At 40.3% G+C, this 27502-nt stretch overlaps 1 protein-coding gene across 1 annotated transcript in view; it reads left to right on the forward strand.

Moving 5' to 3' along the window:
- The window catches only part of DLGAP2 (DLG associated protein 2), a 649549-nt gene that overhangs the window by 434293 nt on the left and 187754 nt on the right, over positions 1-27502 (forward strand). The window contains exon 5 of the mRNA XM_065400541.1: positions 17029-17061. Within this exon, the coding sequence (XP_065256613.1) occupies positions 17029-17061 (33 nt within the window). The remainder of the gene's footprint in view (positions 1-17028; positions 17062-27502) is intronic.

Below are 27502 nucleotides of genomic sequence, written 5' to 3' on the forward strand. Positions count from 1 at the left end.
TGTTTATGTTCATAACTTTACATCTAATGTTGCTACACACATTTTACCATGATATTATTGACCAGTTAGTTATTAGTTTTCAAATGATACCTCAGAGAAAGCATATTGTACAAAGATTACTCTAATAGTGCGTAGGATGTGAATATGGGGTGTATTCAGACACACTGCCTGAGCTGTGGATGGAGAGGTAACAGTTTAGGTAAGGGAATATGTGTGCACTTCTCATTGTCATTTTAAAATCTGCTTCTTTAAGCACTGTGCAAAAAGCTTTTGGCAAAATAAATGATGCTTTATTTTGAAGAAGCTTTTTCTGTATCGCTGCAAATGTATGCTGTCCAAGCTCCCAAAGTAGGGTTCATCCCCAGGTGGACCTGCTGGATTAGTCATGGTTGGTGCCAGGGGGCTGTAACCCAGGTCTGAGAGTGGATTAATTCTGGAGTTCCACCTGGGAGAAGAAAAAGCCTGAGACCTGGCAGCTATGGAGGGTGTACTCAGAGAGACAACAAGAGGTGACAGCAGTGCAGCTAACCCTGTTACCGGGACAGCTCCATCTATTGTTTAATAAGTAATTGTAACATTTGAGGGTTCATCCAGACCAATAAGGGGGTTAGTGAATGTCTGCCTTGTAACTTGGTGGCTGTGCATATTTTGTTCAGAGCTCTGACCCCAACAGCTTGCCAGCAGCCCACCGGCCTCACCCTAGCTTTGCCCAACTTGGTTACTCCTTGCAAACTGACCTTTGTACCTTTCCAATCATCCTACTGTAGGGTCCAGTCCCTTGCTGGACCCTCACAGAAAATGTGTTAGGTTTGCTGCCTCTGCGTGGTCAGTATAACACTCCAACCTGTGTCAGCTTACTAGAGCAGGGGATGGGCAAACTACAACCCGTGGGCTGGATCCAGCCCCTCAGGGCTTTGGATCCGGCCCACGGGATTGCCCCCCCCGTGGCACCATGGGCCCTGCGCTGCTCTCAGAAGCAGCCGACACCACTTCCCTGCGGCCCCCGGGCGGGGGGGGGGGGGAAGGGACAGAGGGCTCCGTGCGTTGCCCTTGCCTCCAGGCAGTGCTCCCTGCAGCTCCCATTGGCTGGGAACGGGGAACCTCGGCCAATGGGAGCTTCGGGGGAGGTAACTGGAGGCGCGGCAAGGGCAGCGCATGCAGAACCCTCCGGCCCCCCTCCCCCTGCAGGGGCCGCAGCGCTTCCTGGAGCGGTGCAGCATGGGGCCAGGGCAGGCATGCAGGGAGCTGTATACAATTGTATACGGCCCTGTATACAATTTCCCCACCCAGATGTGGCCCTCGGCCCAAAAAGTTTACCCACCCCTGTACTAGAGGCACACACGTTACTGAACTTACCCAGCACTGATGATTTATAACAAAAGCAAACAAGTTTATTAACCAAAGAGCATGGCCTAAGTGACACCAAGTAAAAGAAATAAAGATAGAAATGGTTACAAACAAATAAAAGTGAAACGTGCATTTAAAATTCTAAAACTTAATCCAGCAACAGTCTGTGGGTCCGGATCGGCGGGTAGTGATCGATCTATCGGGGATCGATTTATCGCATCTAGTGTAGACACAATAAAATCGATCCCCGATCGCTCTGCCGTCGACTCCAGAACTCCACCGCGGCGAGAGGCGGAAGTGGAGTCAACGGGGGAGCGGCAGCGGTCGACTCGCCGCAGTCCTCACAGCTAGGTAAATCGACCTAAGATACGCCGACTTCAGCTACGCTATTCGCTGAAGTTGGGTATCTTAGGTCGACACACACCCCTAGTGTAGACCTAGCCTGTGTTCAAGATGGTTTCTCTCACCCCCAGTCTTCTTTCCAGTTTTTTACGGCTGGCTTGGCCAGAACCCAAGGCAGAGATCAAATAGCTCAGTTTCTTTGTCTCCTTAAAATGAAGGATAATTTACAAGCTCATACCTCCTCTCTGTATAGTCCAGTGATTCTTTGAAATGTATTTTTCTGAAGGGCACCCCCAGATAAATTCCTTAGTTCATGCTAACTAAAGGCGCCATGAAGTCTGGAGGATAAGCTCCATACTGGTTCTTCCCACCCTGTTGTTGGTTGCTACTATGCAAATTATCTCTTCCTCCTTCAGCCTTCTGTGCAAATGAATAGCCCATTGAATTTGGCTGCACCTGCTTTAAGGTGTCTGCCTCTTTCCTTTGTCAGGAGAAAACCTGTTTATCACCTTCTAGTCACAGACTTTAAAGCATAATATCACTGAATATCCATAATTTCACATATAGCACTGTTACATATATTCTACAATATTATTGACTAGTGTGGTGTTAGTTTTTAAATGATACCTCACAAGGCATATTTTGTACAAAAATAATTGCAGTAGCATGCCGGGTGTGAATACAGGGGTGCCTAGAGTCACAGTAATTGAGTCAGTTTTATGACACTCAGCTTAACTGGATTCCTCACAGGCTTTGGAAAATGTCCAGTTCACACAGGACATGCTCGGAGGCTTAACATAGTTATTAGCTTGGTCATTCCCATACTAGTGTCTAGAAGATGATCGGGCATAAGCTTTCGTGGGTAAAAACCTGTGTAATTTTCACTCCATGCATCTGAAGAAGTGGGTTTTTTACCCACAAAAGCGTATGCCCAAATAAATCTGTTAGTCTTTAAGGTGCCACCGGACTCCTTGTTGTTTTTGTGGATACAGACTAACACGGCTACCCCTCTGATAGAAGATGATCTCTACCCTTACAGAGAAGAGCTAGGAGAGCACAGTCACTAAGCCCACAGAGGAGAGTGTTCAATGGTGTCTAATACAAGCAAAAGCTCAAGTAGGATGAAGAGAGAAAAAGCTCTTTGATGGTGAGGATGATGTTATCAGTGATGTTAGTGAGAGTAGTTTCAGCTGCGTGGAGGGTTGCAGCCCAAATTGGAGAGTGCTCTGAAAAGAATTCGAGAGAAGGAAGCTGATGCAGTAGGAGGAGACAGCACACTCAGGGATTCTAGATGTAAAAGAGAGGAGGAAATTGGTGTTGTGCTTGCAAATATTGGTTGGGCCAAGAGAGTATTATTATTTCAGAACAGGGATTTACTATAGCGTACTTGAACAAAGAAGGAAAGGAGTCAGAGGAGAGGAATGAAGCAGTTAAGAAAAAAAGAGCAGGGTTAAGAAAGAATGAAAGAATTAGGAGACAGGAAGGAATGGTCTCAAAGGAATATGTTGGTGTGTTTGACATGAATAGCAGCATTAGATAGGACAATTGCTTTCTGCATTTTTCTGCCCATATTATGCACAGTTAGGTTAGTTAAAATAAAACCTAGCAAAGAAATTAAATTAACACAGTCAGCATTAAACCTTTTTGGGAATAATATTCTGCATATTTTAAGTATATTCTTAGGTCTGACTGTATGAAACTATGTACCTCTTTTAATGAAATAAATGTGTACACCTAGGCATTATGGGCCAAATGAAACCTAATGTAAGCATCTCTGGCCAGATTCCATGATGACATAAACAGTCTTGGATGTTACATGTTGGGTGTTGTTGAGTGACACAAAGATGCCATGTGTGAAGGGCTGCTGTAGTTTATATTATACCGTTGTTAGTTGCTTGGCCTGCTACCACTTTCTGTGTGTAAGGTAATTTGTTTTGTACATACACTGATTTCTGCATTCAGTCTATATTAAACAAGTTTATCATTTAGACCTAATATGCAATGAGCTCTCGTGTAACACAAGCCTTTGTTTGCATCACTAATGAATCTAACCTGGCACTTTTTATGTCCAATGCCAACACCCATAATTTGAGCAGTAGATTTCTGTTGCTAGTCTCTCTACATTGAGACTTGCATAAATTACTAGATACAAATATGTTTTATACTCTATTTAGTCTATCATCTTGTCTTAAAATGCAGGGATGCAAATTGCGATGGCATGATGTTGCAACATTATGGGTGATGACATGAAGTACAGAAATTGACATTGCCTATCCTGTGTTTTGGCATGCATGTGTTTTACACTAACTCCTGCAAAACAGTCATTGCTTTATAAAGCAATGATTTATAAATTTATGCAGGTAGGGAGTGAATGCAATTGAATGGGTACGTGGTTATGAGGAGTCAGAATGCCTGGTTTTTATTCCCATCATTGCTACTGGTTTGCTGTATGATCTTAACAAATTACTTAAGGCACATTTTTCCAAAGGCTGCATAGGAGAAAATAGCCATTTGGATACCTATATACCGGTATCTAGATGATTTTCAAACTAAGTTGTTGGTGGGGATGTCCAAATCACATGGAGTTGTGGACTCATAGAAAATGGGTTTAAAATGTTATCTGGGGAATTGTAGGGATGAAAGGGGCATTTCAGTTTGTTAAGAGCCAAGTAATTTTATCTCAAAAACTACTAAAATTCATAGTCTAGAGAAGCAAGAAGTGGTATACTAAATCTTAATAATTTTCTTTCTTAATGCTAGTTTGGGTACTTGACTCACGCTATTTCAGTCACATAGGGTTCTTTGCCGTGCCTTAGTGGACGCCACAATTAAAGACAAGCAAAATAATCACAATTATTAACGCTGACTCTTATTAAAGAAAGGAAAAGAAAAAAACCACAAACAGTGAACAATGGTTACTTCAGTGGTTGCTACAATCTCTTCTGGAGAGCTTTATGTGTAGATTACACCTTTGAGAGTGGGTCTAATCTTGAAGGGGACTGAAGTATTATATTCCCAAAACTAATGGAGGATCCTGTCTTTGTGTATCATAGATAACTAAAACCGTTTGTAGATGGGCAAACAAATTTCATTTAAGGGTATAATGAGTCCTATTTGGTATACCATAGATAACATTCAGATTATAAATGGGCAAAAGTGAGTAATCTTAACTAAGTCCTATGAAAAGAAAGTATTTACATCAGTTACTCAAAAGAAAAAAAATCAATATCTTCCATTCTTCTGCACAGACCTCAAGATGAGCTCTGTGTAGCCTGAAAGCTTCTCTCTTTCACCAATAGAAGTTGGTACAGTAAAAGATACTACCTCACCCACCTTGTTACTCAAAAGAATTCATGCAAGAATCTCAAGACAGAAATTAAATCCCACTGTTTCCTTATGTTTACAAAAGGTTAGCCTGTATCTCCTCTCTAGGAATACATGGTCTGTACAATTTGGAGTTTAACAAGAGAAGCTTTTAGTATTTTAAATTACAATTGCATTTCAATTTCCCCTTAAAATCATCATAGGAAAGTAGAAATCAGATTCCTTGGCAGTGCTTTACAACTTCATCTCACCAATTCATATTGAAGTTTTGGTGGTGGTGTCCTCTGAAATGGAAGGTTGCTGCTTCTTGATGGTGCTCTTTGACTATCTTCTTAGTAGCCTTGCTTGTAGAGACAGGCTGAGTAAAGGTGTGTGGCTGTGATGAGTGGATGGAGATCAGAGTACATTGCTTGTTCAATCTAGAGGGTTTTATAACCTCATAGAAGGAGGAAAACACACCTTTTTCAGGCTTGGCTGTTGTTATCCTGTCTTCATGGATTGCTTATTAGCAGTTTCAGCTGATAAATAGGTGATCTGCTACTACATATGTGGTGGAGTTGTAATTTTTCCTCAACTGATGGTTATACTGCCTTTGTCTCTGTAACAGGAAATTCTCAGAACATCTTTAAAGTTAGTTAGCTTTTTCTCTTATTCAGTCCACTTTCTGAGAGATCTGGTCAGTTTCATTAGGGGTCACTACGAGCTGAAATTCTATTTCAGATAAGTCCAGGCCCTTACTTTCTATGTAAAAGTTTTTCAGTTCTAAAAATAGTCTTTTAAAACTTTTTTTTAGAGTGTCTTTTAAATAGCCATCCAAGAATACATCATCTCTTCTTCTAAAAGGTCTTTAGAGAGGGAGCTCTTGTCTATCTCAGCTTGGTAAGGAAATTGCTTAAGCGTTGCCAGATAACTAATTAATTCCTCAATTAATATAAATATTCTATACTCAAATGGCTTCTTTAATTAGTAATCAGTTATAATGAGGTCATTGGACTCCATATCTGTACATAAAATATCTTACCATAGCATTGATATTAGGAAGTTATTACATTTGATGCTTGCATTTAAATGCAAAATGTTTGCAAACATACATCTCAAAAGAGGCTCATGCCATCTTTAAGAATCTAAGGAATTAAAAGAATTTAACCTTTATGCAGAAACAGTAGTTTAGAAGAAAGGTCTTCTACAAAACATTTCCCAACTATAAGACTTCATTTTTCCAACTGTAAGAAATTATTTTTAGTACTTCTATAATTCTTTGTGGAGGCTTTGAAACTGAGTCTTTTTCTTGCAAAGGAGGTTGGGGAAAGAGAAGCCTGCTTTTACAACTTAGTTTTGTAGCTTTTGGTAACATTCCTTATGCATCACTTCTTTGTGAATCCTTATATTCTTTTAAAGTCAGGAATCTTTCTCACACCTAGATATTTTGCCTGTTGTTTGAGATAAAACCTTATCTGTATCAGCTGATATCTTCTACAAGAGACATGTCCTGTTCTTTAATAAGACAATTCATTGGTTGTTTCTTTTGACCAAAATGGGCCTTGAATTTATGTCCTGCTATTTGCAGTATATTTACAATGTTCAACTAAAGATTTCTAATGCATATTTTATACATAGCACAAATCACAGTAACCAGTGCTTAAATATACTTCCAAAGCATAGCAAAAAAGAATATAGCATAGAAAGTTAAACCAAGATTGATGTTATAAAAGCTGCATTTTAGAGTCGGTATAAACACACCTAGGCGTAATGAACATGGTTTTATGGTCAAAAAGGTGCTCTCTTTCCTGATGCTTGGCTTGTCCCTTGGCAGAATTTCTTTAGTTAGCCTAAACATCTCATTTAATAAAACAAGCAATCAAAAATGTCAGCATGTAAATTATTATATTCTCCAAGACTCATGTAGAAAAATATGTATGTCTTAAATTCAGTAATGGTGCAGGCAAGTTTATAATGACCTAACATAAGAATAAATTATAATGATTTTATTGATAACCATTTTGCAGCAATATTGAGGAAATACCCCTTACAGAATCATCAACTAACCAGTATTTTCAAAAGAACTCAGCGCTCATAAGTGCTGCTTCACATAGTTAGAAATAAGCCAGTTCTCAGGCATGACTACACCAGGGGTAAAAGTAAAGGGCTTGTAAAGAATGTGGGAGATATCTGTATTCATAGACCCATAGGCTTAGGAGGGACAGCAAGGATCATCTAATCTAACCCCCTGCCAACATGGAGGATTCCTGTGGGTTTGGTCATTACTGTGTTGCTGGCTAAATGTTAACTAGGGGTTAAATCAGTCTTAGTTAGACATCAGTCTGTAGGAACAAAAGTCAATGGCTACAGACAACGTCATCTGCTGATATTCAAATGGACAATATAGGTGTTAAGTCAATGATACTCAGACCTCAGTAGCTCAGGCACCAAATTAGCGATCAACATTACCCAAAAGAGCCACAATAGTGTGAATTAATTGTTTCATTTACAATTCATATATATATATACATATAATATTCTTACAGAAAAATGACTCCAGTATTATTATTTTATCAACTATAATTGGTTAAAAACATAGCAAAAGCATCCCGATTGGTTAATAACTTAGATTTGTTAATAATTAAATCACACAGTGTTTTAATATCATGTGCTGCAAAGAGCCACAGAAGACATATTTAAGATCCACTTGCAACTCAGAAGCCTCAGTCTGAGTATCACTGTGTTAATTCCTTTGACATTTACCTTCGCTAGTGTGGAATCAGGAGTCAGGTTGAGAGGAAGGAGACCATCTCAGTTTGTAGCCTCAAGGGGATCCAGGTGGGAAATCCAAAACACAGAGACTGAAAGCCGAGCCTCTGGTGGGAAAGAAAGAGATATAAGGTTTGCAGAGTAATAGTAGTTTGGCCCACCTAAGTCATGAGGGAAATGCTAGGCTTTTGAGTTTTAACCTTCTGCTATCCTATAGATATTTTCCTATGGACAAATAAATATTACTTTCTTTTGAAGAAGCTGTCTGGTGTCACAGCTCTCAAGCGGAGGTCTATGGCAGGGGCCAAACCCAGTTGGACCTGCTGAGGAAACTTGGTTGATAAACAGAGGTGTTGTAGCCTGTTGATTCTATCTCAAAGTGGATGAATTGTGGGATTCCACTGTGTGAGAAGGGCAGATATAGGATTGTCACATGAGGGACCGAGAGAGAAATGGAAGGTACAGCTTTCCTGGAACCATGACAGTGGTCAAAAAGCAGCCTTTCATCTGAGTCTCCTTAAAAGAAAGAAAAGGCTATGGTGAAAATTGGTTTATTTTTAATAATATTGTAAGTGAGGGCTCAGAAGTTTAATAGCTAGAAAAGAAAGAACACAAGAACTGTCCATGTTCTGCTTTAAGATTTCACCTTGCTTTCTAAGAGCCTTTTACTGCTTGCTTCCATCCACTGCAGAGTGACCAGCTTCAGAACTTGTATACCTTTGTGTCTCAGTTATCCATCAGTAAATCGATATAATTCAAACAAAAACTTAGTTTCATTGCAGTTTAGCTTGCTGAAGTGTTAAATCTCCAACACAATCCCTTAATAGGGATTGCTCAGGGTCGAACATGCCCACATACTCTGGGTCCAACTGATTGCTTCATTTGGGGTAGGGAAGGAATTTTCTCTGAGGTCAGATTGACAGAGACCCTGGTGATTTTTCTGCAGCACAGGGTCTGGGTCACTTGCAGGTTTAAACTAGTGAAAATGGTGGATTCTCTGTAACTTGAAGTCTTTAAATAATGATTTGAGGACTCAGCCACAGGTTATGGGTCTATCACGGGAGTAGATGGGCAAGGTTCTGTAGCCTGCAGTGTGCAGGAGGTCAGACTAGATGATCATGATGATCCATTCTGACCTTAAAGTCTATGAGTCTAAGACCTAAACCTCACGGTAATGGTCCTCCATAAGAACCTGCCTTGCATTGGCAACATTTAAATAATATAATACACACACCATATTTCTTTGACACTCAACACAAAACCTTATTGCCTTATTAGACTTTTCTCATTTACTTTTAATGTATCAGGTGTGCATTTATGTATTCTGTACATGGGGACCTTGCTGAGTTACAGTGTTTTGTCAGAGTGTGAATTAGAGGAATGTGGTGTAATGTTCTTTGAATTGCTGTGATGAAAGGCAGTAAGACAAGTACAAACCATTAGTATTTCAAACTTAAGGCACTTGTATGTGGCTGAATGTTCTGTAGGATATTAAAGAATGGTGGGGTTTTTTACTCCTCTATTGAGTTTAGATAAATCAGTCTCAAAACTGTGATTACGCTCAGAAATGTTAAGCAAGCAGCTTGCATGGGATCAACAGAAGGGAAAAGATGGACCAATGAACACTACCTAAATATATAGAAAACTTATTTTTTCTGTCAGCAGAGTTAAAGAAAAAAGAAAAAGAAAAAAGGAAAACAGAAGGAAAGTGGGAGGACAATGTAAAGTGTGATCCAGTTAAGATGGCTGGTTTCAATAGACCCCAAGTTTTTCTCTTTTAAAAAAATGTTTCTGGGTATACTCATCTGCCTTAATGCGACTCCATCGATTCAAAGTTGACCTAGAGCTTAGCTTTACATTTTTGAGGAAGTTAGATCCAAAACCTAAAACCATTTTTTAAAAGTCCATGTGAGAGTTATTTATTTTACAAATACCCATTCCACTGCAGTTTCTGTAGCACAAAGGATGCAGCACCAAGAATGACAAAGTAAAACGAACTAAACTAAAGATAATTGATGTAATTCGTTTTCATTGTCCAAGCTGAAATAAATGCAAAAGAGTCAACAGTATTTTTTTACAGTTCTTTCTGTGTTAATAAGGTGTTTTTAGTAAGATAGGTACAGAAATTTTATAACATTATGTAAGTTGACAATGTCCCGGGAATAATGTAGCTTTGGAGGTAGCGTACATTTTAAAACATTACCAACTCTTGGGATTTTATCACAAATCTTACAATGTTTGGTGTGGTTTTTTTTTATAGCCCCAGCTCCTGAAAATCCCAACCTTAGTTTAAAAAAAAGTGTGTTTCTAGCCCTGTGGCATTGTTGCAGTGAAAGGTTTGAAAATTCAAGCCTAAAGGCTCAAAAATCAGAAGACAAATAAAATGAATCCAACCTTCATTATATTTCATAATCTCATGATTTTTAAACCAGTGTCATGATTCTGAAGGCCTGGCTCATGAGTTTTGAATGCTTTGGGTTGGCAATACTAAGTTCATTTTTGTCCTGACACTTTAACTTGTGCTTTTCAGAGATGTCAGACTATCAGGTTTATTAACAGTAAGACACTTAATTTTCCATACAACCATTTATCCCAAACAGTTCTTGCATTGTTCATGTGGTTATACTCAGAATAGATAAAAATGAATATAGTGTCTTTGGGAAACCAGTGACAGCACTGGATCGAAAGCTGACAGAACCAATTCATGATTGCCCCTATAGATTTGATTTGAATAGCCCATTTTGATGTACAGTTTAATCACTACTATGCCTGTACCTAGATAAAACCAAGAAATAAATAGCTTTATATAGTGCATTGCTGTACAGTTTTCATAACTATCTAACCAAACTATTATTTTTCTTGAATTATTGCTGAGATGGTAAAAAAACGGAGTTCAAACAACCAGTACAAATTATTTATGGGGTTCTTAAACTGACTACTGTAACATTATGAATGTCTTTGTAATCTGCAAACTCATTTTTCTCCATTTTTATCAGATGGATCATTATAGAAAACATAAATTCACATTAAAAATCATAATTGCACTGTTAACAGAAATAATGACAAACGAGTGTGATAATGTAGCAATGACTGTGAGAAAGAGTCTGAAAACTGAGCTTTATCAATTGGAGATGGGGGCAAGAGGATAAAATAACGATAAATAGTGAAGCTCTAGGAATGAGAATTATATGGGAATTGTCTTTACAGCAACAACAGTCTTTTAATTAATAATGTACATTGTTTCTGCAACTGAAGCAAATTTCCATTATAGTGCCATCATACAGAGGCACGGACGCAGTTATGTCTTACCTACTAGTTTTACTTAAGGATGGTCCCCAAACCTAGAAGGTATATCCACTAGCAGACATCTTCTTCTAGGGTGTGCAGACTTATCAACTCTTGTAATTTTTTCACAAGATTCTCAGCTAGATACAAGGGTGGGAAGAAGGCGCTGAGCTCCCAACCTCCCAAATCTAAGAGGGATGAAGGGACCGAAAGAAAATCAGGAGAGGCATGGGGAGATGGAACACAAGAGAGAGAAAAAAACAAAGTAAGAGAAGAGGTAGAGAATGGAAGAGATGGAGAAAATGCATCCTGCCAAAAACAGCTCACTTTGTCTGCCAGATAGGACATGCAGGAGAAGAGCTTCAGAGTCAGGTCTCACTTCTCCGAAATCAGAAGAAAAAATAATGGGATTAAAACACAAAAGCTTTCATCAACTTTTAATAGATAACTTTATAACGCAGATACTTCCCAAGTGCTGCTTCTGCTCCCTCCCCCATCCCCACACTGGCTGACATAGTGTTTTATTTCCCATGTCCTGGCTGGAAGAGTTGCATCTTCTGACCTGTGCAAGTCATCCCAGTTCTCCAGCCACTTCAGCTCTGCTATCCATCCCCACCCCACTTCTCCTGCTTTCATGAGGCTCTGACCAGTCTTTCACATCTCTTCATATCCCTCCTTCATATCCCAAACTTTTGTAGGGCATTCTTCTGGATCCAGCCCTTGGCCCTTGACTCCACCCCTTTTTCTTTCTAAAGGACCAATGATCACTATAAAATGCACTGTCTCCAGGTCCTCTGAGCTATTTTACACTACACACCCAGAATGACTCTTGGTCCCTTATTTCTACTGCTGCCTCCTTGTTCTCCTGCCCAGAGTAAATTAGGGTCCAGCCTTCTTGTAATATTTTTTTGCCTACTACAAGGAATTAGAGGAGAAAATGTATTTCCTGGCAGTGAAGTTATTGAACATTTAGAAACAAAGAACATATATTTGCAAAGAAGCATAGTTTAGAATTTCTTTGGCTTCTCTTCACTCTTCTATGAATGAACCAGTGCACAGAGATTAAATTTGGCATTTCAGTATCTAAGGGTACGTCTTCACTACCCGCCGTATCGGCGGGTAGCAATCGATTTATCCGGGATCGATATATCGCGTCTCATTAAGACGCGATATATCGATCCCCGAACGCGCTCACCGTCGACTCCGGAACTCCACCAGAGCGAGCAGCAGTAGCGCAGTCGATGGGGGAGCCGCGGCCGTCGATCCCACGCCGTGTGGACCCCAGGTAATTCGATCCAAGATACTTCGACTTCAGCTATGCTATTTGCGTAGCTGAAGTTGCGTATCTTGGATCGATCCCCCCCCCGGGGTAGACCAGCCCTCACTGATATTCCACGGAAAGATTCCTAACATTACAATTACTTACATGTGTTCTACACCTGAAGTACATTTCCCAGTGTGGCATCACAATGACTGTGCTTCCAGAGTAGGTGTCAGTGTTCTTTCAATACAATGCAGCAGCAGTACAAACTTGGGATGTTAATCCAGGAAGAAGATATATTGTACATCACTATTTTGGTGCAAATCCTGCTTTAAAGGGACCACCCAGGTGAAAGACAAAGCTTTGCATATGGCAGTGTACAATATGTGCTATTATTCAAATGTGAGGAATTGTGCCCTGGAGACAGGAAATAGAGAAGACTTCATCTTTGTGATGCTGGAAATCCTAATCAAATCAATGCTAAGAAATAAACAATGAGCTTATCTGTATAAAAAGCCTGTACTCTCTCTAATGCCTGTTCTGCACTGAGCTAATGAAATGATTGCAGCGTACTAAAGAACAAGTATATCCCCTTTCCCTTTCTAAAGTCATCTACATTTTTTACAGTGTAAATAGAAGTCAGAACTAACTTCAAATCAGTCTTTTTTTCCTTCTTCTATTTAAATGAATGAATTACTGTCTCAATCAGGTATGCATTTGTGAATATAATTTATTGCTAATTGCTACTGTGGACATAGTAGTTATGCTGTTTGGAAATATGTTTCATTTGCATGTACATCACTTTAATCAATGTTCCTCTTTTTGGTTGGGAAATCTTGTGTGAATCAAACTGAAAACCACCAAATCAGGGCAATAGTTGATAAATGGAATGCAAGAAACTTGTATTCCACCTGATCCTGTATACTTAGTTGAAAATCAGTCCAGGGAATGCAAAGTCTTTTTGATAATAAGGACTATTGCTGTTACCCCAAGAACAGACTCAGGGATACCCGAGTACCCCTCCTGTTGCTTACTTCCAGGTTCCCAAGATGTTGACCTGTTAATCTGTTCCTTCAAGGAGAAAGGAGCAGGCCTGCCCTAGTAGAATTGCCAGGGTTAACCAAAGATCTCCCATTTGTCCTTCAGAAAACTCCCCAGAACAGACTAGATTTGTTCACTCCTGGGAGAACACGGATACATCCCTCTGGTCAAAAGATTGACACCCAGGCAATACTTTTCCAAAACAAAGTATTTTCTGTATTTAGTGTAACCAACCTTTTCTAATACAATTAATCTAAACCTAAATTAAAACATAAACATAAATCTCTTAGCACAGGTATACAAGCTAAAGTACCCAATATTGTAATGTTATACAGTTGAAATGGCTTAAGTGATTATGTTCTGCATATGTTGATCAGTCATATGTAGGACACTGCCAGCAATCTTAATAAACTCTTAACTTTATACATGGTAACATAAACATACACGCTACAGACACTCATCTTTATTATCCCAACTGTACACATTCATTAACCCTACTTCTATTCTATATCCTACACTCTACCTAGCATGCTTACTCTCCGTAGATTATTCTTCCTCTGTTTTGTCAGGGTCCTTCTGGTCTGCACTAGAAGCACTGCTGCTTCTTCTGATGTTCTTTTGGTTCTCCTTCTTTATCTCCTATTCTTGACTTGACTGACTTTTGCCTGCTTGCTCTCTGTCTTTTATACAATGTTTGGCCTGTTCTGATTTGCTTGTTTTCCAATCCTAGCATTAGCATACCTATCCTCTAATCACCTTCAGACTCTCTCTGATTGGTCCATACTTATAGACCAATCACAACTGCTAAATGTAACTGTCAATCAAAGCTGTTACACAACAAGTTTTAGTATTATGGGATATTTACTATTATGGGATGGTGACCCTAACCTAGTTTTGGACTGAGCATGCCTGACTGAGCTCTCCTTGCAGCGTTGGAGTGACCTTTACTTGACCTCAGTCCATATCTGCCTACCAACACACTAGCCATAGGCCAAAACTGCCATCTCTCTGTCATTGGCTGTGTGCCAACATTGTATGCACACTTAAATTACCAAACTTTTGAACTATAAACCATCTTCTTATTTCTTTAATATATGCTTAATTGTTAATGTATGGACCTTAATGGTATGGTCTACTGCTGCCACCCAGTTTCTTACCAATGTAGTTAATTTTAGTTCAGTTCTTCCCATTTTCAGTTAATGGTAGCAAAGCAATGTTTTCAGTTCTGTGCATAAAAAACAAAATAGAGCAGCTCAAAACCCTTCCTATCATCCTGGCCTTTAATTGGTGTAACAGAGTTGTAGAATCCCTATGGCAGAGACTGGAAACCCCAGTTGTTCCAGGCACAGCAAAAATTTCATTCCATTATTAACTGTAGTAATTGCATATATTTAAGTTTAGCAGGGAAGAGCAGCAGACTGTATTTGTCTGCATTTGGGAAACCTTTACACTGCTCACCTTCTTTAGTATCAGTTCATATCACTTATTGTGGGACAGTAATGATGGAAGTGGGTCATGTGGATCATGATTTGTGAGTTCAATGTATCCTAAAATTCTGTGGTTTCAACTAGCAAAGGAGGTCTTACTTTATTCAAAACTTCACAGAGAAGAGTTGTAAGAAGGTGACAAACTATCTTATTTTCACCTCATGTAGGTCTAGTTGCAAGGAAATAAACACATGCCCATGTCACATTTAGCTATTCATGTAGTACAACAAACTAGCCCTGATTTATCCTGAGACAGATGCATTATGTGCATTGCCTGCAGAGTATCCAGTTTTACACTCATTCTACCCAGAGTCCCAGTGCACCTATTTCATAGGTAACCGTCTACGTCCATGTTTTTATTTTATTTTATTTTATTTTATTTTATTTTATGTAAACAAGCAATTACTCAAGCCCCAGATTCACCAAAGGATTTAGGTGCCTAACTCGGGGGGAAGGTGAGTGTTAGCACCTGTGTATAATCTGTAACACATGGATGGTCAAGGGGTCATGAACAGGTACTGAGAGTAGTCATGACCATGATCCCTTTCTAAAGGGAGATCTAAAAACTTTTTTCTGTTGTAACTCAGATGGTAAAGGTTGAGAACCACTGATCTAACATGCATTTAGGATATTATGTGTAGTGTGCGGTGTCTCCGTATGATTTTTGGAAACCCATATTTTCTAGGGCAGGAATCATGTTTTGTTTGTTCTTTTACAGCATTGAGCATGTTATTGGTGCCCAGTAAATTTCTCTCATTTGGACATTTATATATTATCACAGTCAGGAGTGTTTTCCTTCTACCTTCCAGCGGGAGAAGCTGTGTGTCAGCCTATCCAGCAGAAGATATAATTTTCTCACCACAACTATTTTTTTTAAAGAATAAACAACTGAACTGTAGGAGGCTCAACATTTGAGCTGCATCAACAAATATCCAAGTCACATCAGCTTTTTTGTTTGTTTGTTACAAACAGGAAGGAAAATCCTTTTTCAAGGCTGTGTTTATTTAAAACTCCTACTGCACATTTCTAATAAATTTACTCAGATCCCTGAGCAACCCTTCTCTAGGTAAAAATAAAGAGTAAATTCATTTCAGAATAACACCAAGTGAACTCAAAAAACCAATCATATGCACACATAGGGGGGTAAACTAGCCACTAAGCTTTTCTCCTCCAATTCCTCCTCCAACACCTTATCCTCTTTTCTTTTAATGGGAAGCACAGAACTCCCCTGCTCTGCTGTCCTGGGGAACACACAGCTGCTTACTTTTATCTCACAATTTGGGTGGAGGGAGGAAGAAACTCTTGATGGCGGCATATATTTTATAATACCATTGTGAGGGTGATAGTTGTGAATTGGGATGGGGTACTATTGACCCATAAGGGTTTGCTGTATGTTCAAAAGGCCTGAACTTGCTAATCTTGTTCAAGAGTTGTGATTTTGTGACCCTGTTTTACAAAGCAGAGCTTAGGTTCAGTTCCATCTACAGACCTAAATATGAACGCAAGTGTGTGAGTTATAGAGAATCTTTCATAAGTTACTGAATGTGTCTCTGTTAAAAATATAGACTTGTAAATGGCAGGGTACTGCTCCAGGAAGCTACAATTCTAGATTCTTGTCCTGCCACTGGGAAAAAGCCTGAAGGATTTGCTGTGTTGGTATCATTGTCTGCTTTCTCTCAAAGTGAATTTTCCTGGGATACAAGAGTAATTTACACTTCCCTGCTCCTGCAGTAATATATCAGGCTCATCTTCTTTTGAACGTATATCTTTAAAGAATAATTTTTTTAACATTTGTAAGAAAAAGAAAAATACTACTATGGGCTAAGAATTCATATGTACAACCTCAGAACATACGTTCACATTCAAGGAATAAACCTCTGAAAACAGTGGTTTGGAAAGAAATTACTTGCTAAACCCAACCTAACGATAGTGCAGCATGATTAAAGTTGTTATAACAAAGCAAGTGAACTTGTTAAAGTGTACAGGAGTTTCATATTTACATACTGCTTTTTTTAATCTCATACATACCCAAATTTATACACACTACCTAATGTAACACCAAGGTTTTTCTCTTTTCTTCCTGTGACAAATTTTATATTAATGATATGTGATCGTGGTGCCAATTAAAAGTTTTGATTGTGGTGCCAATTAAATTAGTGTTAAAGATTATTTTTTTCACTGTTTTAATTTCAGGTTTGGATTCTCTAACAGGGCATGCATTTCCAGGTAAAGTTACAGTTAGATATTGTGTAACCTTGTGCGTTTTATATTTATTTTGTTTATATGCTTTTTTCTTTGTTTGTTCTTTGTCAAATTGTGTGGTTCCCCCACATGCCATTTCATGTGAAAGCTATGCCTTAAGATTTTTAGTCCAGGTACATGAAGAGGAGATACCAATATCAATCTTAAAAAAATATAAATGAAAATCTGTTTGCAATGGGAACAACGCCATCTTTAAAAATTAAAACCAAACCAAAGGGAAAAGATTGTGGAACTAAAAATTTCAAGTCCAAATTAGAATAATTGAAATGAGTTCAAAGTGGAGCTCAGTTTAATAATCTGGTAACATTAATAAGCCTATGCCTGGATAATGATTTAGGAAGTGTAAGATTCTGTTTCCACCCTGCTGAAGTTTTGAACAGTCACGGGATGGTGTCCTGTAGAGAGTCAAACTAGGATGGGGTACATCATTATAGTAATTCTCACAACTTTCCTGCACACAATTATATCTAACATGACATGACCAACATGATTTAAAATAAAAATATTCCCTGTGATGGCTGGATTAGCATTATTATATCCTCAGAGCCATAGTTTACTTAACCAATGTAAACATTTTGGGCTGAGAATTTTCCAGTCAGCAACTAGATTTGATGCTCATTGATCAAGTGAATTTCTACATTGTGCCTGGAATGTAGTTTTTACTGAATGTATCAAAATTATGATGCAATAGTGCGTTTAAATGAGCAGTCTCCGTAATGCTGCAAGCTTTCTCTGTTTTACAAATGTCCAAATGTCCACCTCTACTCAAAATGTCCCTTCATGGTAGAGCAATGAGTCAAATAAAATGAAACAGGTGGTGAAATCCAAGACATAACGTGTTAGGTATCCAAGGAGTTGTTGACCCAAAGGTAGAGATTATATGTCTCCGTTTTAATAGAACACTCTTGGTCTTTCATATAATATCCAAGTGCCTGAATGTCTTTTGGGACACTTCAAGTTTATCTTTGTTTTCATGCAATCAATAAATGGGTTATTTTAAATAACTACAGAAGGGAGAAGGTTTTGTGCTGGGCTTTTCAGGTGCTCATGTGGGGGCCAGATTCTGCCATCCTTACTCAATAAGTACTTTACTCTATGAGTAGTCTCACTAGTATAAATGAGAATACTCATGAAGTAATATACCTCCAGTCGATCTAAGCGTTCTGTAAATCTGTTTCTTAATATAGGAATAAAATCACTGCTGAGTCAGAAGTTGGCAGAAGTAGCATCAGTACACATTTGTTAAAAACAACAAAAAACAGCCTTTTTAGTTTGAAAAGATGGCCACTTTAACAGAAGGAGCTTACTCAAGCTGACTAACAGTAGGGCTTCAGTATTATTTTGTATGAAACAAAGGAGTGGGAAGGAGACTCCATGTTTGTTCTGCCTAGAAAACATCCAGTGTAAAGGCCAAATGCATCCCAAGTGTAAGCACATGCAACTCTTTCAAAAGGCCCTTTGCATAACAGGGATACATATATCCTGTGCATAGTCAACCATCAAAGAGATGCAGATTGATAATATCTGTGTCCATGAGGAGTAAAAGCCTGGAAACGGGGATTTGATTTATACAGGCTCCAAATGGAGATCTACTTAACCCAGAGAAACCATTTCCTGAGTCTTCAGTGCTGCTTGATACTGCTCAGTTGGCTGCTACTTCTCCACCATAGCTTAGTTTAGCCAAGGCACCAGCTTCTGGTTTATTAGCATTTGTTATGGAAGGAGATTTCATTCCCTGGCAAATGCGACAAATAGCCTGTCCCTGCACACACACAATTTTTCTGGCAGAGTTGTGACACTTTCTTTCCTCACAGAGAGATTTATCTCCAGTGCGGGATGCTTTACAATGCCCCCTAGGTGAGGACTGTATGCTTATCTTTGGTCATTAGTTATTAATTGTCTCCTTCTGTGGTATTTCAGCAAGCCATATATGTAACTATGTTAGCTTTGCTGACTTAGGCCCTTGTCCTGTTTACATTCATATGCATTCCCACTGACTTCATAGGGATACTGTGGGGGGTGAAAGGGGCTAAAGCTGTGGATCTTTAAATGGATTCACACCCCTAGCATAAAATCACTGTCTTGTATGGACGTGTTAGTTATGAAATTTAAGGCTCTTCATTGAGGGAAACTCTAACCACCCAAAATATATGGGTCTTTGTATCATTTTTGTTGCTCTCCCCTAAACTCTCTCCAATTTGTCTACATCTTTCTTAAAGCGAGGTGCCCAAAACAGGATGCAGTATTCCAGCTGAGGCCTCACCCATGCAAAGCAGAATGGAACAGTTACTTCCTGTCAGTACACGCAAGAATTATGTTAGCCTTTTTCGCAATGGCATCACATCATTGGCTCATGTTCAATTTGTGATTTACTATAATTCTCAGATCCTTTTTGGTGGATATAGTGTACTTGGACTTTCAGAAAGCCTTTGACAAGGTCCCTCACCAAAATCTCTTAAGCAAAGTAAGCAGTCATGGGATAAGAGAGAAGGTCCTCTCATGGATCAGTAACTGGTGAAAAGTTAGGAAACAAAGGGTAGGAATAAATGGTCAGTTTTCAGAATGGAGAGAGGTAAATAGTGGTGTCCCCCAGGGATCTGTACTGGGACCAGTGCTGTTCACCCTATTCATAAATGAGCCAGAAAAAGGAGTACACAGTGAGGGGGCAAAATTTGTAGATGATACAAAATTATTCAAGATAGTTAAGTCCAAAGAAGACTGCAAAGAGTTACAAAGGGATCTGACAAAACTGGGTGACTGGGCAACAAAATGGCAGATGAAATTCAGTGTTGATAAATGCAAAGTAATGCACATTGGAAAACATAATCCCAACTCTACATACAAAATAATGATATCTAAATTAGCTGTTACCACTCAAGAAAGATATCTTGGAGTCATTGTGAATAATTCTCTGAAAACATCTGCTCAGTGTGTAGCAGCAGTCAAAAATGCTAACAGAATGTTAGGAACCATTGGGAAAGGGACAGATAATAAGACAGAAAATATCATTATGTCACTATATAAAGCCATGATATTCCCAAACCTTGAATTCTGTGTGAAGTTCTGATCACTGCATCTCAAAAAAGATATATTAAAATTGGAAAAGGTACAGAGAAAAGCAACAAATATGATGAAGAGTATGGTACAGCATCCATATGAGGGGAGATTAATGAGACTAGGACTTTTCAGGCTTGGAAAAGAGACAACTAAGGGGGAGATATGATAAAGGTCTATAAAATCATGAATGGTGTGGAGAAAGTGAATAAGGAAGTGTTACTCCTTCACATTACACAAGAACCAGGGGTCACCCAATGAAATTAATAAGCAGCAGGTTTAAAACAAAAGGGTGTATTTCTTCGCACAATGCACAATCTGTCTAACCTGTGGCCAGTGGATGTTGTGAAGGCCAAAAGGATAATAGGGTTCAAAAAAGAATTAGATAAGTTCGTGAAGGATAGGTCTATCAATGGCTTTTAGCCAAGATGGTCAGGGATACAACCTAAGTTCCCTGTAAGCTGTGTGGCTGCACAGCAGGCTATCAAGGGCCATGCAGGCAGGGAGAGGCGCCGGGGAGAGAAGCCCCTCCCTTGGCCTGGCCCAGCCCACGCCCCGGAGTTGCTGGGCAGAGGAGCCCCTCCCCCAGCCTGGCCCAGCCCAGCCCCTCCAGAACTGCCATGGCCCAGGAGAGACGCCACTTTCCTGGCTTGGCCCAGCCCAACCCAGCCCCGCTGGAGCTGCTGCGGCCGGGGAGAGGTGCCTTTCACCTGGCCCCAAGCTGCTGCAGTGAGAGAGGGCTGAGGGAGTCCTCTCTCTCCCTGCTGCAACCATGGGGCAGCCTGCACCCCAAACCCCTCATCCCCATCCCCGCCCTAGAGCCCGCACCCCAATCCTCTGCCCCATCCCTGAGCCCCCTCCCTCATCTCCATCCTCACCCCAGAGGCCGCACCCCCAGCCAGAGCCATCATCCCCCCACACTCCAACCCTTTGCACTAGCCCTGAGCCCCCTCCCACACTCCGAACCCCTTGGCCCCGGCCCCACCACACGCCACCTCCATATTGGTGTACATAACAAAATTCATTCCGCACATGGACATAAAGAAATAGAGGGACCACTGGATGCAACCCCATACTCTGGGTGTCCCTAGCCTCTGACTGCCAGAAGTTGGGAATGGGTGAGAGGGGATGGATCACTTGATGATTACCTGTTCTGTTCATTCCCTCTGGGGCACCTGGCATTGGCCACTGTCAGAAGACAGGATCCTGGGCTAGATGGCCATTGGTCTGACCCAGTATGGCCACTCTTATGTTCTTATGGTTTTTTTCTGCAGTATGGCCACCTAACATGTTATTCCCCATTTTGCATATGTACATTTGATTTTTTTTTCTCTCTTACTTTACACTTGTCTTTATTTAATTTCATCTTATTGATTTTATACCAATTCTCCAGTTTATCAAGGTCATTTTGAATTCTAATCCTGTCCACCAAAGTGCTTTCACCACTCCCAGCTTGGTGTCATCTGCAAACTTTATAAGCATACACTCATTATCCAAGCCACTAATGAATATATTGAATAGTACCAGAGCCAGGACAGATGTTTGTAGGACCCCATTAAATATAGACCACAGGCTTTGACCTTCTGCCCTCTTGAAATCACAGGCTGGCTAGCTCCTCCCTTCTTGTGCCTCAGCTTTCCTCTGATTGGTCCCTGTTGCTGCTGCTGAGGTGTGGGTGGAGCTCTGCATCTAAGTCACAAACCTTTAGGGGGTATTCTGATTCTACCCAGGGGGGCTACAAAGGCAGCCTGCAAGCATGTGCAGCTCTTAGCTCTGCTCCCTTTCAATGGAGGGAGTAGCTCACTTGAGAGGCAAGACCTCAACAAGCCCGGCCTGCCCCTTGCTCCCCTGTGGTGCACTCTGGTGGTGGTGTATTGATCGGATTGGATGCTACTTGTCCCTCCTTCCCTGACTGTGCTCTATTGTGCTGCATTAAAGGGACAGACTGTATCAGCCTCTTCTTTCCTCCCTCATGCACTCCTTGTGCTTTCTCCATTGTGATGCTGGAGAGAAGGGAGAAAAGAAGGGCAATTGCCACAAAGGCTTTTAGTTTTTAAAGGAAGGAATTAAGTGGGTTTTATGCCAGTAATCCCTTACTGGCAGCCAGGGCCGGCTCCAGCATTTCTGCCGCCCCAAGCAAAAAAAAAAAAAAAAGCCGCGATCGTGATCGGCGGCGGCAATTGGGAAGAAAAAAAAAAAAAAAGCCGCGATCGGCAGCGGCAGTTCAGCGGCAGGTCCTTCGCTCCTAGAGGGAGTGAGGGACCTGCCGCCCCCGAATTGCCGCAGGTGCTGCCCCAAGCACCTGCTTGTTAAGCTGGTGCCTGGAGCCAGCCCTGCTGGCAGCTTTCACTATATAGATTCACTTTCCCCAGAAGTCCAATGTGACTCTCATATGCTAGAAGGGGAATCTCACGTAGGAGTAAAGAGCTTATTTTACCTCTCTTTTTTTTTTTTGGCAGTGGTGCAACCACTGCTGGAATGGTGTGTCTAGTTCTGGTGACCACAATTCAAGGACATTAATAAATTGAAGAGAGTTCAGAGAAGAGCCACAAGAACAATTAAAGGGTTAGAAAACATGCCTTGCAGTGGTAGAGGCTAGAAGCTCAATCTATTTAGCTTAACAAAGAGAAGATTAAGGAGTGACTTGATCACAGTCTTAAGTACCTACATGGGGAACAAATATTTGATAACAGGCTCTTCAATCTGGCAGACAAAGGTATAATATGAAGCTAGATAAATTCAGACTGGAAATAAGGCATACATATTTTACAGAAAGGAAATAACCCCCAGAACAATTTGCCAGAGGTTTGATGGATTCTCCATGACTGGTGATTTTTAAATCAAGATTAGATCTGTTTCTAAAAGATGTGCTCTAGTTGAAACAGGAATTGATTTGGGGAAGTTTTCGCCTGCCTTATTCACAAGGTTGGACTAGATAATCACAATGGAGTCTTCTGGCATTTGAATCTGTTAATGAATTATGATTATTTAGTCTGACCTCCTGCATACCACAGGCCATTGAATCTCCCTCAGTAATTTCTGCCTCAAGCCTATATGTTAGACTCTTGCAGATTGGGACAGACATGGGACTGTTTTTATTGTTTACATAGTGCCTTAGGTTAAAGATGGTTATTAATAACAATCTGTTTTATGTTGTCCAGGTCTTAAAATATGGAGAAGAAACACTTAAGATAGAAAAACACATTTAAAAACAAGAAGTCAACTATTTTAACTCTGCTGTACATACGGTCTGAATTTTTACATGACAATTGTAGAAATTTTGAAATGATTCAACAATATAAGGGGGAGGGATAGCTCAGTGGTTTGAGCATTGGCCTGCTAAACCCAGGGTTGTGAGTTCAATCCTTGAGGATTTTGCCACTTAAGGATCTGGGGCAAAATCAGTACTTGGTCCTGCTAGTGAAGGCAGAGGGCTGGACTCAATGACTTTTCAAAGTCCCTACAAGTTCTAGGAGATATGATATCTCCATTAATTATTATTATTATAGTTTTTTTCCTGCAGTATCAGTATTACAAATGTTAATCTGTTCAGTGCTTAAACATAATAATAGCAATATAAAGTTCATACAAATATCTTCTACAAGCCTGTGGCATTCTTTTCACATGAATCATTAGGCAAACTTAGTAATATAATTTAAAAATTGATAGGTTTCAGAGTAGCAGCCGTGTTAGTCTGTATCCGCAAAAAGAACAGGAGTACTTGTGGCACCTTAGAGACTTAACACATTTATTTGAGCATAAGCTTTCGTGGGCTACAGCCCACTTCTTCGGATGCATAGAATGGAACATATATTGAGGAGGTATATATACACATACAGAGAGCATGTATGTGTGTATATATATCTCCTCAATATATGTTCCATTCTGTGCATCTGAAGAAGTGGGCTGTAGCCCACGAAAGCTTATGCTCAAATAAATGTGTTAGTCTCTAAGGTGCCACAAGTACTCCTGTTCTTTTTAAAAATTGATGTGATTTTAGGAATCTATAATATATAGAAATCTTTTCCACTGTAAGATTCAAATCCCGTATTGTAACTTCTGTCTTGAGTACAGCATGCCTAAGTAGAATTAGAGATAGGTGGAATCGTGTCTATTGGAAGTTTCTGATAGATTTTTACCAGGTGGAAAATAGTTTTAAGTAGAGAAAGTGGTGTATCACAAGCATATCTCACTCCCAGGTAGACCCTGTCCTTTTTGTGTTTGTCATCCACAAAACTTGCCAAATACATATCAGTACACATCATTGTGGATGATATAAAGGGTCTAGTCATAATGCCAGATTCTCAGCTGATATAAATTGACATAGTTGCATAGAAGTTATTGAGGTTGCAGGAAAAAACCATCCCGATGTGTAGAAAGAATAGTAAATATGGCAGGCGACCAGCTTGGCTTAACAGTGAAATCCTTGCTGATCTTAAACGGAAAAAAGAAGCTTACAAGAAGTGGAATATTGGACAAATGACCAGGGAGGAGTATAAAAATATTGCTCAGGCATGCAGGAGTGAAATCAGGAAGGCCAAATCACACTTGGAGTTGCAGCTAGCAAGAGATGTTAAGAGTAACAAGAAGGGTTTCTTCAGGCATGTTAGCAACAAGAAGAAAGTCAAGGAAAGTGTGGGCTCCTTACTGAGTGAGGGAGGCAACCTAGTGACAGAGGATGTGGAAAAAGCTAATGTACTCAATGCTTTTTTTTCCCTCTGTCTTCACAAACAAGGTCAGCTCCCAGACTGCTGCACTGGGCAGCAGAGTAGGGGGAGGAGGTGACCAGCCCTCTGTGGAGAAAGAAGTGGTTCGGGACTATTTAGAAAAGCTGGACGAGCACAAGTCCATGGGGCCAGATGCACTGCATCCGAGGGTGCTAAAGGAGTTGGCGGATGTGATTGCAGAGCCACTGGCCATTATCTTTGAAAACTCATGGCGATCGGGGGAGGTCCTGGATGACTGGAAAAAGGCTAATGTAGTGCCCATCTTTAAAAAAGGGTAGGAGGAGGATCCAGGGAGCTACAGGCCAGTCAGCCTCACCTCAGTTCCTGGAAAAATCATGGAGCAGGTCCTCAAGGAATCAATTCTGAAGCACTTAGAGGAGAGGAAAGTGATCAGGAACAGTCAGCATGGATTCACCAAGGGCAAGTCATGCCTGATTAATCTAATTGCCTTCTATGAGGAGATAACAGACTCTGTGGATGAGGGGAAAGCAGTGGATGTGTTATTCCTTGAGTTTAGCAAAGCTTTTGATACGGTCTCCCACAGTATTCTTGCCGGCAAGTTAAATAAGTATGGGCTAGATAAATGGACTATAAGGTGGATAGAAAGCTGGCTAGATCGTTGGGCTCAACGGGTAGTGATCAATGGCTCCATGTCTAGTTGGCAGCCGGTTTCAAGTGGAGTGCCCCAAGGGTCGGTCCTGGGGCTGGTTTTGTTCAATATCTTCATTAATGATCTGGAGGATGGCGTGGTCTGCACTCTCAGCAAGTTTGCAGATGACACTAAACTGGGAGGAGTGGTAGATACACTGGAGGGTAGGGATAGGATACAGAGGGACCTAGACAAATTAGAGGATTGGGCCAAAAGAAACCTGGTGAGGTTCAACAAGGACAAGTGCAGAGTCCTGCACTTAGGACAGAAGAATCCCATTCACTGTTACAGACTAGGGACCGAATGGCTATGAAGCAGTTCTGCAGAAAAGGACCTAGGGGTTACAGTGGACGAGAAGCTGGATATGAGTCAATGGTGTGCCCTTGTTGCCAAGAAGGCTAACTGCATTTTGGGCTGTATAAGTAGGGGTATTGCCAGCAGATCAAGGGACGTGATCATTCCCCTCTATTCGACATTGGTGAGGCCTCATCTGGATTAATGTGTCCAGTTTTGGGCCCCACACTACAAGAAGGATGTGGAAAAATTGGAAAGAGTGCAGCGGAGCGCAACAAAAATGATTAGGGGGCTGGAGTACATGACTTACGAGGAGAGGCTGAGGGAACTGGGATTATTTAGTCTGCAGAAGAAAAGAATGAGGGATTTGATAGCTGCTTTCAACTACCTGAAAGGGGGTTCCAAAGAGGATGGATCTAGACTGTTCTCAGTGGTACCAGATGACAGAACAAGGAGTAATGGTCTTAAGTTGCAGTGGGGGAGGTTTAGGTTGGATATTAGGAAAAACTTTTTCACTAGGAGGGTGGTAAAGCACTGGAATGGGTTACCTAGGGAGGTGGTGGAATCTCCTTCCTTGGAGGTTTTTAAGGTCAGGCTTGACAAAGCCCTGGCTGGGATGATTTAGTTGGGGATTGGTCCTGCTTTGAGCAGGGGGTTGGACTAGATGACCTCCTGAGGTCCCTTCCAACCCTGATATTCTATTATCTATTATTGTCTTACAGGAAGAATTAAGAGAGGGATGGCTAAAAAATGCCAATAAGAATACATTCTAACTCCTTGAATGCACTTGACAATGAAATATAGTTGGTTTGTGACTACTTTTATACCTGAAGAAATGGAATTTGCCTTTTAGAAAGTGTGTGTTGTTCCATGGGTTACAGTTAGTAAGTAATCTGTTGAACTGTTCATTTTTTAGACTAACCAACCTGTTAAGTTTAGATGTTATGTGAACATTGTATTCTTCTCCATTGCTTGTGGTTGAAATCATAGTTTACCAGCCAGTGCCTGCTCAATCATGCTGTTGGCAACTGTGGCATTCAGTAATAAGTTAGAGCAAATCTTACTTTGTATTCTCTAAATTTTCCCTGTGGTTTTTCAGAATTCTTTGGAACATTAGGGAGAGGTGGACATTGCAAAACAAATGATCAGGAACTGTGTTTAATTCAAGGTTCTCAGCATTAGAAATCTCTGACATCTAAAGTCATTACCATTTGGATGACAAATCAATCTATTCAAAGACATTGTTGGAGAAATTATATTATAAAGATGCTACTTTCTAACTATCCTTTTGAAGACTGATTCAATTCTGATCTCACACTTAAATTGAAGTTTCGTTGGGATTACTCCTGATTTACATCACAATAAATCAGAGCAAGCTGAGGAACATACAGTGCAATCTTGATAGATAACACAAAAAGTAAAGACATCAAACCACCGATGTATGGGGAATGGCGTGATGACAAAACAAAAAGGACTATTGTGACTCATTGACTATTCCTGTGTTTCCCATGTTTTGGAGAATTCTGTGGGTAAGATCAGAAATGAGTGAATATTCTCATAAATTGCACTTGTCTTGGTGGGCGCCACTGGCCCATGGTTCAGCAGTAATTTTAAAGTTGCATTAATTCTGTATAAGTTTTGCATGGCCTTTCGCGGCTCACCTTGGGTGAAATTTTCACCT

The sequence above is a fragment of the Emys orbicularis genome, chromosome 3 (genome assembly GCF_028017835.1).
Source record: "Emys orbicularis isolate rEmyOrb1 chromosome 3, rEmyOrb1.hap1, whole genome shotgun sequence".
In the NCBI taxonomy this organism is placed as follows: Eukaryota; Metazoa; Chordata; order Testudines; family Emydidae; genus Emys; species Emys orbicularis.